General features: G+C 49.9%; 4 protein-coding genes across 5 annotated transcripts in view; 1 reads left to right on the top strand and 3 right to left on the bottom strand.

Annotated features, from left to right (window-relative positions):
- Nucleotides 1-460, bottom strand: part of LOC114858451 (potassium voltage-gated channel subfamily A member 3) — a 51,775-nt gene extending 51,315 nt beyond the window's left edge. Inside the window, 1 exon segment of the mRNA XM_029155722.3 lies at nt 42-460. The gene's annotated coding sequence lies outside the window, so the exon portion shown is untranslated.
- Nucleotides 461-3,109: 2,649 nt separating this feature from the next.
- LOC114859170 (tetraspanin-2-like) lies at nt 3,110-9,437 on the top strand. 2 transcript variants are annotated; one of them, XM_029157112.3, is made up of 8 exons: nt 3,114-3,355; nt 6,520-6,622; nt 7,364-7,461; nt 7,543-7,617; nt 7,753-7,836; nt 7,922-7,978; nt 8,062-8,145; nt 8,298-9,437. In XM_029157112.3, the coding sequence occupies exons 1-8, from the start codon at nt 3,287-3,289 to the stop codon at nt 8,361-8,363; spliced, it is 636 nt and encodes a 211-aa protein (XP_029012945.1). In that variant the 5' UTR covers nt 3,114-3,286; the 3' UTR covers nt 8,364-9,437. The 2 variants fall into 2 exon arrangements, with proteins under 2 accessions (XP_055366560.1, XP_029012945.1); XM_055510585.1 differs by having other exon boundaries at nt 3,110-3,355; nt 7,364-7,617.
- A 572-nt stretch (nt 9,438-10,009) lies between these two features.
- On the bottom strand, nt 10,010-13,877 carry LOC114859169 (mitochondrial glutamate carrier 1-like). Its single transcript, XM_029157111.3, has 10 exons — nt 13,761-13,877; nt 12,730-12,848; nt 12,410-12,535; nt 12,246-12,301; nt 12,004-12,094; nt 11,816-11,934; nt 11,540-11,735; nt 11,292-11,449; nt 11,143-11,218; nt 10,010-11,065 (listed from the first exon to the last, which is right to left on the bottom strand). The coding sequence occupies exons 2-10, from the start codon at nt 12,750-12,752 to the stop codon at nt 10,906-10,908; spliced, it is 1,005 nt and encodes a 334-aa protein (XP_029012944.1). The 5' UTR covers nt 12,753-12,848; nt 13,761-13,877; the 3' UTR covers nt 10,010-10,905.
- A 228-nt stretch (nt 13,878-14,105) lies between these two features.
- Nucleotides 14,106-14,829, bottom strand: LOC114858681 (follitropin subunit beta-like). The gene is made up of 2 exons (XM_029156178.3): nt 14,668-14,829; nt 14,106-14,447 (listed from the first exon to the last, which is right to left on the bottom strand). Exons 1-2 carry the CDS (start codon nt 14,827-14,829, stop codon nt 14,178-14,180), a joined length of 432 nt encoding a protein of 143 aa, XP_029012011.1. The 3' UTR covers nt 14,106-14,177.
- Nucleotides 14,830-14,840: the final 11 nt, after the last annotated feature.

Genomic DNA, 14,840 nt, shown 5'->3' with positions numbered 1-14,840 from the left:
GAAAATAAGAAAAAAACAATGGGGGTGTTTGATTTACTCACCCTGTACGGAGAAGTAGGCTGTCTCCTGTCTGTCATTGTATGATAGAGGTTCTCACGGACCTTCGGTTCTGTCCAAATGTCCCTCAGATGCGTTTGGATGCTTTTCATCAGACAGGAAGATGAGGCCAATGCTGGCGGACGAGGCAGCAGAACACCAGCTGAAGTTTAGCTCTGCAGCTAGCGGCTCCGGACGAGCGCGACTTTCCTTCATAAAAGTCGGAATTCCTGGTTCTTCCCTTTAGCAGAGTTGGCTGCCGACATTAATAATTTTAACTTATTGTTGAAGTGGCGGTTTATAAAGAGTTTGTAGTAGTAAAAAGTTGATAACCGAACTTGAGAAAGATGCTAACGATATGTGTGTAAAATAACTACAGTTGACGTTGACGCTACGCTCTGATTTGATTCACGTGAGGCCTCGCTAGGCGTGACGTCATTTTTATTTGATTGGTTAATAATTTTTTTGCCACGAGGCGCCAATTTCCACACATTGATGGGAGTGTAATACCAGACCTTTGATCGCATAAACGTTAGGGGGCGCTGTTTGGCTCTTTGTAAAAAAGGAAGACGACAGCCAGCAACAGCACAGAACTACTAAATGTGTACTAAAATGACTTTATTAAAATGTTTTTATTTCGTGTGTGGGGATATTCGTGTTTATGAATCTCTTCGAAACTCTGTCTTGAATAAAGCTGAATTTAAATTAAATTTTATTTAAATTATCACCAGCAATTATCATTTTAATCTGAAAAAATAATGGAATCCTGCCCTTTTGTGTGGAGCTTTTTGGCTATTTCTTCCAAAAGCCAAAAAACATGTAACTTGGTTGATTGTCCTTCATACCTTCTCCTCATACCTTCATCGTCCTCCTATGCCAGGCTGTGCTCTCAGCTTCATTAATGCTGCTGCTTCAACCATAATAGCTGATGTTTCTCATCTATTATCGCTATTATTACTGTATCTCAGCGTGTTGCCAGGAAACGTAATAGCGAAAAAGCTGGGATGAATGGGTTTTCAGTCAGAGACCTTGGCTAACCTCTCCCCTTGGAGGAGATGGAGAAAGGCGAAGTGGTTTGTTAAACTTGTGTTCTCACTTTAACCACAGTAGCTGTGAAATAGCACAACCTTCATGTAAAGAAAGGCTAAATCTTTGTAGTCCTGTACATTATTTGCTCTCATAATTCTACTCATTCGCCTGTAAATAAAACTCTTTGTACTTTGCATCACTGAACAAATACCTACAAAGTTGGATGTTTGACCAGGAGATGGCGCTATGCTGCCACATGCCAAAAGCATCCACTAATAAAACCTCCTGCCTGTTTGACATGACATAATAATATTTATTCCTATTTTGCCAAACACTCAAATGATCTAATAATGCACCTCCTGACAAACAGAGATCGTAGCTGGTGACCTTCACCACCTCCTCATCAATTCCAGCCTTGGAAGGAAAAAGGCCCAGGCCCTGACCTAAACATGGGTGTAACTGCATGGGAAAAACAACTGCTGTTACTGACCCCACCCATTAAGACAGCAGGAGAAAAATAAGAGCTTTATTTTCTTATTAAAGGTCGCCGCTGCTAAGGCAGAAAAAGAAGGCCACCAGCACCAGGCTCTGTTTATATGTATCGAGCAGATTAATTTAAATGGGGTCATAACAACCACCTGTGAGTAAAACAGGCCTGTGGCAGACTGCCTCCGTCCCTCAATGCTCCCGTTAAGTATCACGTTGTGTTGCAACCAGTCTAGGAGCCGTTTCCACAGAGGTTGTGACCTGCATGCATTCGTCTTGTTCACATGTTTGGGGCCACATGCTGAGCTACCAGTAACCAGCTGGCAGCGACACAGTCTCAGCTTCTCCTCTTTTAGCACTTTGTGTGTCTGAACATTGTTATTTGTTTTGTTGTTTGTTTTCTCTGTTTCGCCACAGTTCCTCTGACGGGTTTCTCAGAGCGTGAGCTGCTACTGTGAGAGCATGACAAGCTTAAAGACAGACCCCCCCCCCCATAGGGGGTATGTTTGCTCTGGTAGGCCTCCCCTCTGCTTTATCAACTCATTCCTATGTGACTTCCCTCCAGCATTCAGTGGGACCATTCCATTCCTCTATAAGGACATCTTCTAACCAGTGCCTAATATAAAATTAACTGCTCTCTGAATGTTCCCTGCTCTCCATGGCTGTGGGGAAAATATTTACATTCAGTGTGGTGTTGCATGAGTTACATGCTTCTGGTCACTGATGACACTGAGGGAAGAAATGCTGCACGCTGGGTACTCTTTCCATTTCATTAGCAGTAGTGCTTGCATGTGGTCTAAAAACACTGGCGCCTTGAAATGGTCGGACTTCACGATGAGGAATATGTCGCCAGTTGTTTCCAAAAGCAATAACAACAATAAAAACTTTATAGACCACATTTGGTCAAGGAATATCACAACAAACCTAGTGATGCTAATGATGTAAGAAAACCAATGTAAAAGTAAAATAAATACAATTCATTCAAATACAAAACTAAGAAAATGTGTCTAAAAGTAAATGAATGCAGCTTCAAACTGCAGGGTAATAGGAAACATTTCCTTTTTAATTTGAAGGTATAACAACGTCAACTCTGAGCTCTCTATAACAGGAAAACTAAGGTCATTTCCAAAGAAATTTTGTGGCAGGAATGTTTTGTTGCCGAAAAATTAGCAAGCTGTTGCTAATAATTTTAGATTCAAAGCAAAAAGGACATTTAAGTTAAAACAACGACTGAAACAACGACAAAAAACTAAAAAGGTTGGTTAAACTGATGATTGGATGAAGACGAATACAAAAACAACGAAAAGTAGGCACGCAATCAAAGCAACAGAACAGAAAAACTAAATAAAATGAATAAAGTGGACGGAAACAGGCCGTGGTAGTTGTTTTTACGGACCTTTGGTTTCAGGGAAGGGGACAAACACTTGCCAAGTCCTCACCGTGTAGTCCCAGTCCCCCCTTCAATCCCCCTCTGCATTATTGAAAGGGGGCGGTCTGGAAAGAGTCTGAGCGGATCCTGCGGTTTTTTGTGTGTGCGTGTACGCGCGCGCGTGCACGCGTGTGCGAGAAAGAGAGAGAGAGAGAGAGAGCGCGAGGCCACCGTAACTGCGCTTCCTGACGCACAAGTGTTGTGACTGGGGAGAACCGTTATTGACACATTGTTCGGAGCCAACACAGCAGCCTGCGCGCGCGTCTGTCGGGGATAAAAGGGCGAAGCCTGCTGCATCCAGCCAAGATGGGGAAGGTGGAAGGCGGCATGAAATGCGTGAAATACCTTTTGTTCGTGTTCAACTTCATATTCTGGGTAAGTGCGCCGTGGGCTGATGGAGTTGCGTGTAAATGGACGCAGAGCAAGTGCAGCGGCGAGGAGCGGCTCGGGCTGCGCGTGTGACGTCCGGCAGCCATGTGGCTTCACTTACGTCCGCACTGGCGGCGGTGAGGTTATTTACGGCTGCGTGCGGGAGTTTGTTGGTCCCGGTGCGGGTTCGCCCCTGCGTGGCGCTGAAAGGGTGACGGCCAGAGGGTTTTCAGCTTTGGCTCGCCGGGCTCAAATCAGATTTTCCGCAGAGGAAAAAACCCGCCCCTTTCATCCCGGGGAAGCGTGTTTGTGAAAGGAAGACTGAATGAAAAGACAGAGCGGGTGAGAGGCTGGAAAACAAACTCAGCACTTTGCTCACCGCCGCCTTCGGACTTCATTAACAAACTTTGCTGGGCTGATTGATGAACTGCGCCGTGTCCTGCACACATGCTGTGCACATAGTTCCTGCTATAAATGATGCACTGTCTGCAGGAGGCCCGACCCGTAGACTCACTTTGACTTGTGTTTGTCACTGTTCACACTCCTCCAAGGTTCAAGGTGGCTTTGTGTGGTTGTGAGAGAGCGGGTTTCCAACCAGCATCTGTGGAGTGGATCAGGCGTGAATGGACCCATTGTCACAGTGCGCGACAATAGCTTAACTTGGGTCTGCTCCCGCCTGGTTGAGGAGCACATCAGCGGTCCAAACAGCAGCTCTTTCAGGTTCCGAGTGGTTCCTGAGTTCCTGAGCGGTTCCGTGCTGCACACACACCATCCTCTGCATCTGAGATGGGTGTGGCTGCAGCGGCAAACAGGTGGAGGCCGCAAATCCGTATCCATAAAAGACAGACATTAAAATGACACCGCTACTAAAGAACAGGGTCAGTGGGAGATTCAGAGGGGTGTGTGTGTGTGTGTGCGTGTGTGTGTGTGTGTGTGTGTGTGTGTGTGTGCGTGCGGGCCCCGCTGGGCTGCTGGTGGTTTTGGAGGAGGGGCCGATGTGCTGGAGTCCTGAGTGGACGTGGACGTGGAGCGGAGCCGCTTCCTGCTCCGTTCTGTGAGCGGACGGAGGCCGGGGGACGTAGGCTACGCTACGCACGCTACAGCCAAACACAGCAGCTTGTGACGGAGCGGCCTGCGTCCTGCGTCTGTGGGCTAAAGCTCATTGACTGATGCCCCATTTAGTGGGCTGCTAAGCCGGTGAACAGTAAACAGGGGCAAATCACACTGCATGTGAACGCTGCACCGCAGGCTTCACTCAGCAAAAACACCACGCTGCTAGAATCACACAATAAAGATGGAATAAAAGAAGGGAAGTGGCACTCACACATTTAAAACAGTGTTGTTTTCTCATTCTGCTTTAATTATAGTCTTATTATGTTTCTTCCCTAAAAATAAAGTAATGACCGAGACTCCTATTCTCATGGAAGTTCCGCTCATATAAACACTATTTAAGTGCACTGTTAAAAAGTAGACGCTACAGCGTAAAGCACCTGCAAGTGGTTTCAGCTCTGTTTGGGCTAATGTTTGTCCCCCCCTCATCTACATCTTCCATTATTTACTTTCATACAGGAGTGTCTGTCTGTGGCTGATGCCTCCCATTGTGTGCCGAAGCGTATAGTCACAGGGAGACAGCAGGTCTTTGTCCTCTGGGTGAGGTTGGGGAGGGAGGGAGGGAGGTGGAGGGGGGGGCCGGGGGGAGGCACAGATTCGGGATGTGCAGCAGCAGAGAGAGGAGGGAGGGGCGTGTCTGTCGTCAGCCACGGTAATGATGGCAGATAAAGTGGGTGGGTAAAAGCAGGGGGGTCTGTAAGCCGGGGGGGGGGGGGGGGTATGGGACCTCTGGGACGGCCTGGGAGTGCCGGTGCTGAGTACTTAGCAGTGTTCATCAGTGATCAGTGAGGCTCGGCTCCATGTATGCACGCGGGTCTGACAGCTTTTAAATGGAGCTGTGGTGATAAAGGCCCCCCCTGCTCCTCCGTCGGCCCCGCTCCCCTCGAACCTCCACCAGCTCCCGCTCGCCCTCAGGTGTTCCGACAAATACCAGCGTTAAATCGATCCAGAGCCGCCAGTCCGCCGTGCTTTATCTCCTTGGACCTGCTAATCCTGAATCACAGGGACCACACTAAATCCTCGCTCCGGAGGAAGCCGGCTTCCCAACACCTGTCCCATTCTGATGCTTTACAACCGAGCTGCCGGCGCCGCTTCAGGCCGGCGCCATAAACTATAACCCTGTGGATGTGGGAAGGAGGGGGAAGGAGGGGGGGGGGGGGGGGCACTGATGCCCAGACAGAAAACAGAGAAGGGCGGCGCGGGTTCGGTAAACAAAAGGGAAATTAGGACAAGGAATGGTTTGTTTTTGCCTCTTCGTGGCAACAGGGTTTTGTGTTTTTCCAAATAAATTCACTAACGGAGCCCGAGGACACAGAAGCAGGCGATCTAGGACACAGCCCATGTGACAGGCGCTCGTAAATATTCTCCATTTACACAAATCCTTTTATTTTGGAGGGCGCACGGACGCTCCCTCACTCACCACACGCGTTTTTAGGAGGTTTTTAGGGTGGATTATCCTCAGGGGGCGCGTGTTGAGTGATCGTTAAAGCCTCTCGCTATCGATCTGTGAGCGAGGCCGCAAACGCACACGCAAACGCACAAACACAAGCAACACACGGAAAGTCTCCCAGTCGGGCTTTTTCCTTTCGGAGCTTTGCTCGAGGAAAATGTGACAACGCTCAGGTTAAGTCTGAGACCTGGAGGACGAACCACTGCAGTTTGTGGCGCTGCGTTAATGAATGCATCGGGTCCTCGTTCGCGGCTTCGTCAGGCCTGTGCTGCCTGACTGCAGAGGAAACTGGAAACCTGGCCGTCTTTATGTGGAAAATCACGTGTGGCGGAGCAGCAGAACAGAACAGAACCTCCCTGAAGGCCTGAGGTCACGCGGCCTTTCCTAACGAGCTAATTGACGCTAACGATGCAGGACCAGAGCGGAGATAACGTGCTCCGCTGTGTTATCGCTGCCTTTCCGCCGCTGATTACTTGAAGGAGCGGCGGAAACGAGCGCGGAGCGGCTTTTGGGGGAGTGCAGCAATTAGAGCCGCTGCGCCGACTGCAGGGCGCCTTAATGCGTTTCCAGCAGATACAGTAACTGTGCCTGTCTTTCTGTCTCCATGCAGTTAATGGGCTCCTTCGTTCTGGCCGTGGGACTGTGGCTGCGCTTCGACCCGGAAACCGTGTCCCTGCTGAACGGCGACAAGGCCCCAGACACCTTCTTCATCGGTGAGTGTGACCCAGTTGAAGCGTCCAGAAAAGGTTCTGGTCCAGATTTGGCGTGTTGACGTGACATAAAACCTTTTGTTTTGTCCCAACGCTGCTTTGTTTTTCTGGGAAAAGCCCCACTTGGCTTTTCGTCCCGTGTTAAATATATGCTGTTGTTTGCTGAACCGAAATAGGTCACAGTTGTTTCCATGTGATGCATCAGCAATGTCTAACTTTCAAAGTCTGCTGATATTTTTATCTTCAGTGGCGTTTAACGACATCATCAAAAACCGGGGTCGGGTCTTAAAACACGGCAGGAAATAACAAAGGAAGTTGCTACAGTCTTCGCTGCATTGACACACATGCAGTTTGTTCATCAGACGCATCATTAACACGCACGCACACACACACACACACACACACACACACACACGCTCATGGTGTGTGACAACAGGAAATGACTGCAGCGTAGACAGGGGAAACCACGCAGCCTGACCACCTTCCAGTCACGCTGCCCACATGGAAGGAGTGGGGACAGTTTAAGGGCACACGGAGGAGTCATGGAGGTGATGCGGAGCAGACGCACCCCCCCCACACACACACACACACACTCACACACCGCCGCAGCATCTTGGTGTTTACAGTAATGTCAGTTATTGAGTGGCCTCCAGACTAAACTGTTGTTCATGACTTCTCTGACTCACACACCCTCTGTTGGTCTCGTTGTTGTGACGTCGTCTGCTCTGCCGTATGTACATCCAGGTGTGTACATCCTGATCGGTGCCGGCGGTCTGGTGATGCTGGTCGGGTTCTTCGGCTGCTGCGGGGCAGTTCGGGAGTCTCAGTGCCTGCTGGGTTCGGTACGTAGACACGCTCCCTCATTCACCGCGTTTTCACCTCATCATGAGGGACTCCACTCACCGTCGCCGTTCTTCCCCCAGTTCTTTGCTTGTCTTCTGATCATCTTTGGAGCCGAGGTGGCAGCGGGAGTGTTCGGATTCCTAAACAAAGATAAAGTACATTATTATTTATTATTATATAAATATATAATATATATATAATATATAAATATCATGTTATTTCTTAGTTTTAGTGCTGATCTGTGTGTTGAACCTGAAAACAAACCTACAACCTCACACTTTCTATGGCAGATAATCGAAGACGTCCAGAACTTTTACAAAACAACTTACAGTGAGAACAATAACGGCACATTGATCATCTCATACCAGAAAACAGTAAGTAGAAACAAAATAATAAAATTTTCCTTTTTTTTTCAAAATTGAATGTTAGTAAATATCCTGTTTTTCTTCCACCTTCCAGCTGAATTGTTGTGGAACTGCAGCGACACCCTGCCCTGATGCCCAACCGAAAACCAAGGTGAGATCTGTGTCCAGCTCCAGAATCTGTGGCCCTGTGTTTGGAAAGTGGGCCATGAAAGCACGCTGACTTTGTGTCCGTAGGACTGTGAGGTGGGAATCAAGGACTTCTTCAACAGTAAACTCTACATCATCGGGTACGTGGGCATCGGCATCGCTGGAGTCATGGTGAGTCACAGGTGTTTGTGTGTGTGTGTGTGTGTGTGTGTGTGTGTGTGTGTGTGTGTGTGTGTGTGTGTGTGTGTGTGTGTGTGTGTGTGTGTGTGTGTGTGTGTGATCTTTTATCACATGTTTATCATTTCTGTGTACTTCAATGACAGATCATCGGGATGATCTTCAGTATGGTGCTCTGCTGTGCCATCCGCAACAGCAGAGAGGTCATTTAAGCCGGACCCCCCCCCCCACACACACACACACCGTCCCTGACCCTGCTCCAGAACCCACGCCGGAGGCAGGAACCCATCCACCTTTCTTTTCATTCCGGTGCTTACTGCCGTTAAATCACATTTAGAGCTTCTCCATTCCGAGCCTCTCCCGTCCGGCTGCTGCTGACCTGACGCTGTTTGTTTTTCCCCGCGGCCGTTTGGCCGCCTGCACCATTTGTAGTAACTCCACATACTGTCGCCGTAGTGTCAATGATTGTTCACACACGCGTGCCAGCGACCCCACGCCTGTGGGAAACTCGAGTCCGTGAGGGAGCAACCTGAGGCCGCGGCAGCTGAGTCTGTCTGCGTCCACACGCATCAACACGCGCACGGACGCAGGCGCGAACGCGGCGCCGCCGCGTTACGTGAGGCAGCAGCTTCCGCCGCCTCAGAGGAAGTTAAAGGCAACGGACAGTGACCGCTTCAAGGTCTCCATCGTGCAAAGCAGGAGAGATTTGAGCTGTGCTCCCCCTCTGCAGAACAGAACTTAGAACTTAGTTTAACCAGAACCCCATTCATTTCTAAGGATTTATTCCCAGTCAAGGATTCCAGGATGTAAATATGTATCTTCCTTGTAATTGTGTTGGCTGATGTGGTAGTTGCTTTGTGTAGCCCAGGTTTGCAGTAGTTGTACAGTGTTGTAGCAGCTGCGAGCGCTTCTGAACGTGCCTTCCTCCCTCCTCCTCCTCCTCCTCCTCCTCCTCCGACAACGAGCTGCTCGTGAACAGCCGGCAGTGTGAGCGTGGAAGCGGCCACGTGGTCCACGTGGAAGTGGACCCGGACCCGCGCCAAGCGTTCAGGCCCTTCATGTCGGTTCAGCCCACGCGATGAACACAGACCGCTCCGAGCTGAAGCCAGTACGCAACGTCATGATGGGTTAACATAGTGAACTAGGTGAAGTAACAATAAGTTCCTGCCTTCACTTCTCATATTTGTTTGAACGTGTCTGAGACTGTGTTTATTTATTTGATAAATATTCATTCCCGGCTTCTCAGGACCATAGATGTGGAATAAAGCTTCTGACGTTTTACAGCACATGTGTCTTTCACCTCCATCACATTAGACTGTTGCAGCCTCAGACGCACATGGAGCTTTGTGCTCTGGTTTCACAATCAGTCCACTTACTTCCACAAATAAAACCTCCACCACTTCCTGCACAGTGTCATTTGCACACATGCATGCATTCATCTTTTGCGTTAAATTAAATACTTTCAGAGATCATAGTGGATTCACTGGGAAAAGGATCTTGCTCTCAGTCAGACCGCTGAATGTAGCAGGGCATGATGTTGGTACACACACAGAAAGGATCACATACAAAGAACATGGCACTAGACCAGACTTGTTACATCAGAAGTGTTCTCTGATATTTATTCACAGCTGATTGTATCCGATATGCTTCGTCATTAAATAGGGTTCCAGGTTTAGCCTCATGCCAGAGTTTCACCTTTCTGCACTTGAGCCTATGGGACAGCTGGATATGTGGTGGGGGGGTAGTTATGTGTGTGATGCCAGGACAGGCCAGGGTAGAGTTACTTCAGCGCTGCACTTCCACCGCATGGACACGAGGAACACGGCAACAAGCACATGCTTCACAGATACCACAACACTGCATTTGGCAATATTTATTCAGCATCTGCATTTACAAGTAATCTGAAACAAAATAAATTAATCCCAACTGTTTAAACACTTTATACACGATGAAACGACCCTGAATTTGAGTTCCACTCGCACAGATAGAGGTATGTGAAAAATAAAGATATAAAAAGAAGCTTTTCTAGCCATTCCATCTTCTAGAAGCCTCACGTTACACTGTAGAGTTGCTGTTGGGCTCCTGCCACAACCACAGTCAACCCAGACAAAGTGGCTGCACCTACTTCAGAAGACTTGGTCCCAAAATCACATACAATAGTTTTCTAGTTTACAACCATACAATTACATTTCCTTCACCAAAATAAACTGATTCTCATTGTAGTGTTTTGGTGCAAACAGGTGCAAGTCACACAAACAGTTTGTAGACTGAGACGTGTTCACTGTGCTCAGTGTAAACCTCAACCCCTGAGAGAAAACACCGTGGGACGATAATAAATGATCAGCGTGCACCCAGCTATTTAAAGGCCAGTAGTGAGGATGAGAGGAATGGGTGAACGTGGGTGGAAAACCTCTAAATCTAAAAGACACCAGGGAGGTTTTAGCACCAACAGACCAGAGTTCAGCGTGATAGACTGAAACAGGAGATCGGTGTTGGACTATTTATTCCCTCAGTGAGGGAAGCAAGTCCTTTCTCACAATTAGCTCCACTGAAGCCAAAAGATACGTTCAAATCTCAGACTCTTAAATAAAAGCAAGTCATGCTAGAGGCGCAATTTCAAACTATTCTGAAATAAAATGGCAGCTCACAGGTCTCTTTAGCCTTTTACTCTGAAAAGCTCCAGAAATCAAGAAGGTACAGTCACAGAGAACCCATGGAGTCCATGGATTACAGCCAGGGCAGGAGGCGGGTCCATCATGCGGAGCAGATGTTGTAGGGGCTGAACCCCAGGACGAACTCCCCAACGCCTACAAAGTACACGACCTGAGCGATGCCAAAGAGCGGCGCGATGACCAGGGCCCGGCAGCCGGCGCCTTTGAGCAACGCTCCGGGACCCTCTTTCTTCAGGATTTTTCTGGAACGGACAGAGTGCGTGGTTAACATGCACCGTATGTTGATCCCAAACCTCAAAGTCCCGGCATTCAGGATCACCTGACGCAGTCCACCACTCCGTTGTACGTCTCCTCATTTGTCCCTTTTTTGAGCGACTGCAGTCTCGTCTTGACCACTGCACAACACACAGGTTGTGTTAGCGTTCGCTTCAACGAAACCTAAAACCAACGCAACGCCGGGTCTCTCACCGTCACAGGGGCTGACGGCCACGGCTGCGGTGGAGCCGGCCAGGCAGCCCGACATGAAGGACCAGTAGAACGGCACAGACGGGTCCTCGGGCGAGTGCTGGCCGAGCTGGTTCAGATGCGCAAACAGAGGGAAGTACACAACAGAGAAGGGGATGTCCCTGAGAGAGCGACAACACAACAGCACAATCAGGTGAAGCAGTGGAACAAAGCCAGAACACACTCTTTTCACGCCTTGGACTTGTCCTCACCTCATCAGCGTAGCTCCGAGCCCCCTGTAAAGTCCAGTGACGCCTTTGGTCCTCAGCAGCTCCCTGGTGATCTGGGTGGCGGACACTCGCATGAGCTGCGGCCCGGGGCTGGTGTTGTAGGCGCGGCTGAGGACAGCGCTGGTTCCGCCCATCTTCAGGGTGGTCACGACACTGGGCATCACCCTCTGCTGGGCCGCTGCCACACGGAGCATCTGCTGTTTATCGCTGGGCTTCAGCGGCAATATTTAATGTGTGTGCTGGGTGCCTGTCACCTACCGAGCCGGCCCGCGTCCTGCAGCTGGATCTTCAGCATCTCCATGGGCGTGGTGATGATCACCTGGCACATGCCTGCACAGCATCCGGCCAGGATCTCCTTCAACAATGTCAACTTGCTCCTGAGGACACGGGCGCCGAGTTAAAAAGCCTCAGGGACCGTGCTGACATCTCGCCCTGTTGCTACTCACCCGTCTTTGCTCAACTGGTGCCGGAAAAAGTCGTTGGCAGCTAGTTTGATGGCCTTCTCGGGCGTTACCAGGGTGAGGTTCACTGCAGCACCTGCAAGAAACCAGCACGAGTCAAACTCAAAAGTAAGAACCAGATCATTCTGACAAACACATAGGACTGTCTGCCACTAGATGGCACTGTGTCCGCTTCAAACTGGCTATTTAATCTCAAAAGAGGAGAACTAACGTGTGACTAGTCTCACCTCTGTACATGCCAAAGTAGCCTTCGGACTTAACCGTCTTTATGAGGCAGTCAATCCTAAAGCAAAACACAGACGGTCAACCAGGGAAGGAAATGAAGGAGGTAATGAGAAATGTCTGTGCCGTGGAGGGAGAGGGGGGGCAGGTCACACAGCAAGCGTCTCACATGCTCCTGTAGAGCTGCTGCCCGCTGCGCTGGTTCTGCAGGCGGGTCTTGGCCAGGTCGATGGGGAACACGCAGGTGACTCCGACCAGGCCTGCCACCCCTCCATTGATCAGCTTGGCTGGAAGGCTGTACACATGCACAATGAGGTAACTATGGAACTGGGTAAAGCGTGACTCACACCCCAAAATAACATATGACAGAGTAAAGCACACATCTGTGGCGTTGCTGGCGCAGCCATAGCTCTACAGAAACACTCAAACTGTGACTGATCACGGTCGAAATGAATGCAGGTAAAGCCGACTGGTCGGGATCATACTGACCTAATCTGCTGTTGCTGGGCCATCGTTCTCGGATTCCTTGGATGCCTTGAATGCAAAGGTTGGTCGACACAAAGGAGGAGGCCGCCGAGCACAAACAGGCTGCGAGTCCCTCAGAGACACTGAGCAAGGCAAGAGCAGAACGCTGCTCAGGGTTATATATAGAGGTGAATTCAGCTGGACTCTCCACCCACTGCACCAGCGGCCAAGACACGAAGCCAAGGCCGGTCCTCGTCTTACCAGAACCAAGCCACAATCTGCAGTATCTGCCTGGCCTACTAGCCCAGTATGTGAGGGGAATAGTTCTAGCTGCAAATAGAGCCTGTGGGTGAAGTATCAGCAACGCCAAACTACACACTAAGGGATTCTGTAAAATCCCATCCACAGCAAATCGTGGTATTGTAAACGATCAGCGCCTCATGAATGTAACTGTGGACAAACATTCACTTTGCAGATTCAGTTTAGTCGTATGAACAACCAGCCAAAAGCAGGTCTGCACTAGAAATACTATGCAAATAGTCAGGAAGAAACTCAACTCATCCAGCAAGTAAGAGCCTCCCAATCATTATTATTATTATTATTATTATTATTAATATTATCATCTTGCAAAAAAAGTTCCAAAATAGTTAGCTATAGATAGATAGCTCTACACTTGTTCAGTTTATTTGGGGTCAGGGATCATTCATAGAAATGAATACATGGACAGTAAATAGAAAGTAATGCTTCCTGTACTCATTTTTAAATATATAAATAAACAATTAAATAAAAAAGCTGTATAAACAATGTGATTGCTTTTAATCTTTAATTTGCTAGTTTTCAAACCACACCTGGTGCAACCTGTCAGTCAAAGCTGAAGCTAATCAGGTTATTAACACGCTGACGGTGAACACTGACTGTGAGGAAACGCGAACGGACGCGTCCACTTTGCACTTGAGGCGCGTTTTAATGCGTCTGCGTGGCTGCAACAGGCTGAAGCCACTGCGGGTTTCCAATAAACAACGTTACAGTTGTGTGTCGGTGCGAACGTTACACACCTTGAAGTGGAGTCGACGCGTCTTCCGCGGCGCTGCGCTCCTGCAGGAATGAATGAACGAACCGGGGGAGCGGGCTCGTGCCGGAGCCGTTAGGGGCGTTCACGGGCGGCATCCAATGAAAAGCGGGGCTCCACGTAAGGGGCGGGGACTTAAATAGGTGAGAATGACGCAACCTCAACTCTGCTCGTCAGAGACGGCGCAAACTCTTGAGTTCCGGGGCCCCGAGAGACGCTGGTGCAATGTGCACAGCCGCAAACACACAAACCTCAGTAACTCCACACAATCAGCGTCGTCTCCTCCCAAACCCACCAACAAATGCACAAAACACAACATTTACGATACGTTTGCATTGATTTATTTCCGTCTCATGATTGCACTAAAATAACACCAGCACCGGGTCCATCCGCCCCCCCGTCGTCAGGTTCGCTCGGCGGGCCGCTCCTGGTCCTTCCCGCTGCGGGGCGTGGCGGAGCACCGCTCGTGGGACTGCCCGCGGGTGCGAACGCAGCGGTGCGTGCGCGTGTCGCAGCGCCTGCAGCCGCAGCCGCGCGCCTCGGGGTAGTACAGGTGTGGGTTGACGTCCTGCGGACAGCCGGGCACGCGCGCGGCCCGGTACACCAGGGAGAGGGGCACGCAGCTGCGCTGGATCATGAAGGTCCTGCCGAAGCGTCCCCTCAGGTTAGTGTCCTGGCGAAACGATACACAAAACATTAACCGGTGAGTTGTGTTGCACCCATTCCTCTGCATCTGCTCTTTAAAGCGCTGCTTTGGTTTTCGCATAGATTCTGGATCAATCGGAATCTTTGGCTTCACGTCTCTGCCTCGTGCATCAACATCTGCAGACAAATACGCAACTCGCTGCACAGGTGCGCCAGCGGCGGGAGAGCGCGTGCGCAGCGGGGGTCACCTGCGTGTAACAGTAGCCGCTGCAGATGGTGGTGTTGACGGCCACGCACTGGGTGCAGCCCTGCCTCTCGATCCACAAGGTGTGATTCCCCAGCGCGCAGGCGCACGCGCTCCCGGCCATCAGCGTGCACAGGAGCGCGCACTTGAACACGACGCACGACATGCTGCAAGTGC

Source organism: Betta splendens, chromosome 7 (genome assembly GCF_900634795.4).
Source record: "Betta splendens chromosome 7, fBetSpl5.4, whole genome shotgun sequence".
Classification (NCBI taxonomy): Eukaryota; Metazoa; Chordata; class Actinopteri; order Anabantiformes; family Osphronemidae; genus Betta; species Betta splendens.
Note: the sequence above shows the minus strand (reverse complement) of the source record. Positions and strands in the feature narration are given on the sequence as shown.

Coding starts and splice junctions, on each gene's coding strand:
- LOC114858681 (XM_029156178.3), bottom strand. CDS start 14,829: ATGTCGTGCGTCGTGTTCAAGTGCGCGCTCCTGTGCACGCTGATGGCC. Junction 14,448..14,667: donor GCGGCTACTGTTACACGCAG/GTGACCCCCGCT, acceptor TCGTTTCGCCAG/GACACTAACCTGAGGGGACG.
- LOC114859170 (XM_055510585.1), top strand. CDS start 3,287: ATGGGGAAGGTGGAAGGCGGCATGAAATGCGTGAAATACCTTTTGTTC. Junction 7,979..8,061: donor ATGCCCAACCGAAAACCAAG/GTGAGATCTGTG, acceptor TTGTGTCCGTAG/GACTGTGAGGTGGGAATCAA. Junction 8,146..8,297: donor TCGGCATCGCTGGAGTCATG/GTGAGTCACAGG, acceptor CTTCAATGACAG/ATCATCGGGATGATCTTCAG.
- LOC114859169 (XM_029157111.3), bottom strand. CDS start 12,752: ATGGCCCAGCAACAGCAGATTAG. Junction 12,095..12,245: donor CTACTTTGGCATGTACAGAG/GTGAGACTAGTC, acceptor GGTTTCTTGCAG/GTGCTGCAGTGAACCTCACC. Junction 11,219..11,291: donor GGCCGTCAGCCCCTGTGACG/GTGAGAGACCCG, acceptor TGTGTTGTGCAG/TGGTCAAGACGAGACTGCAG.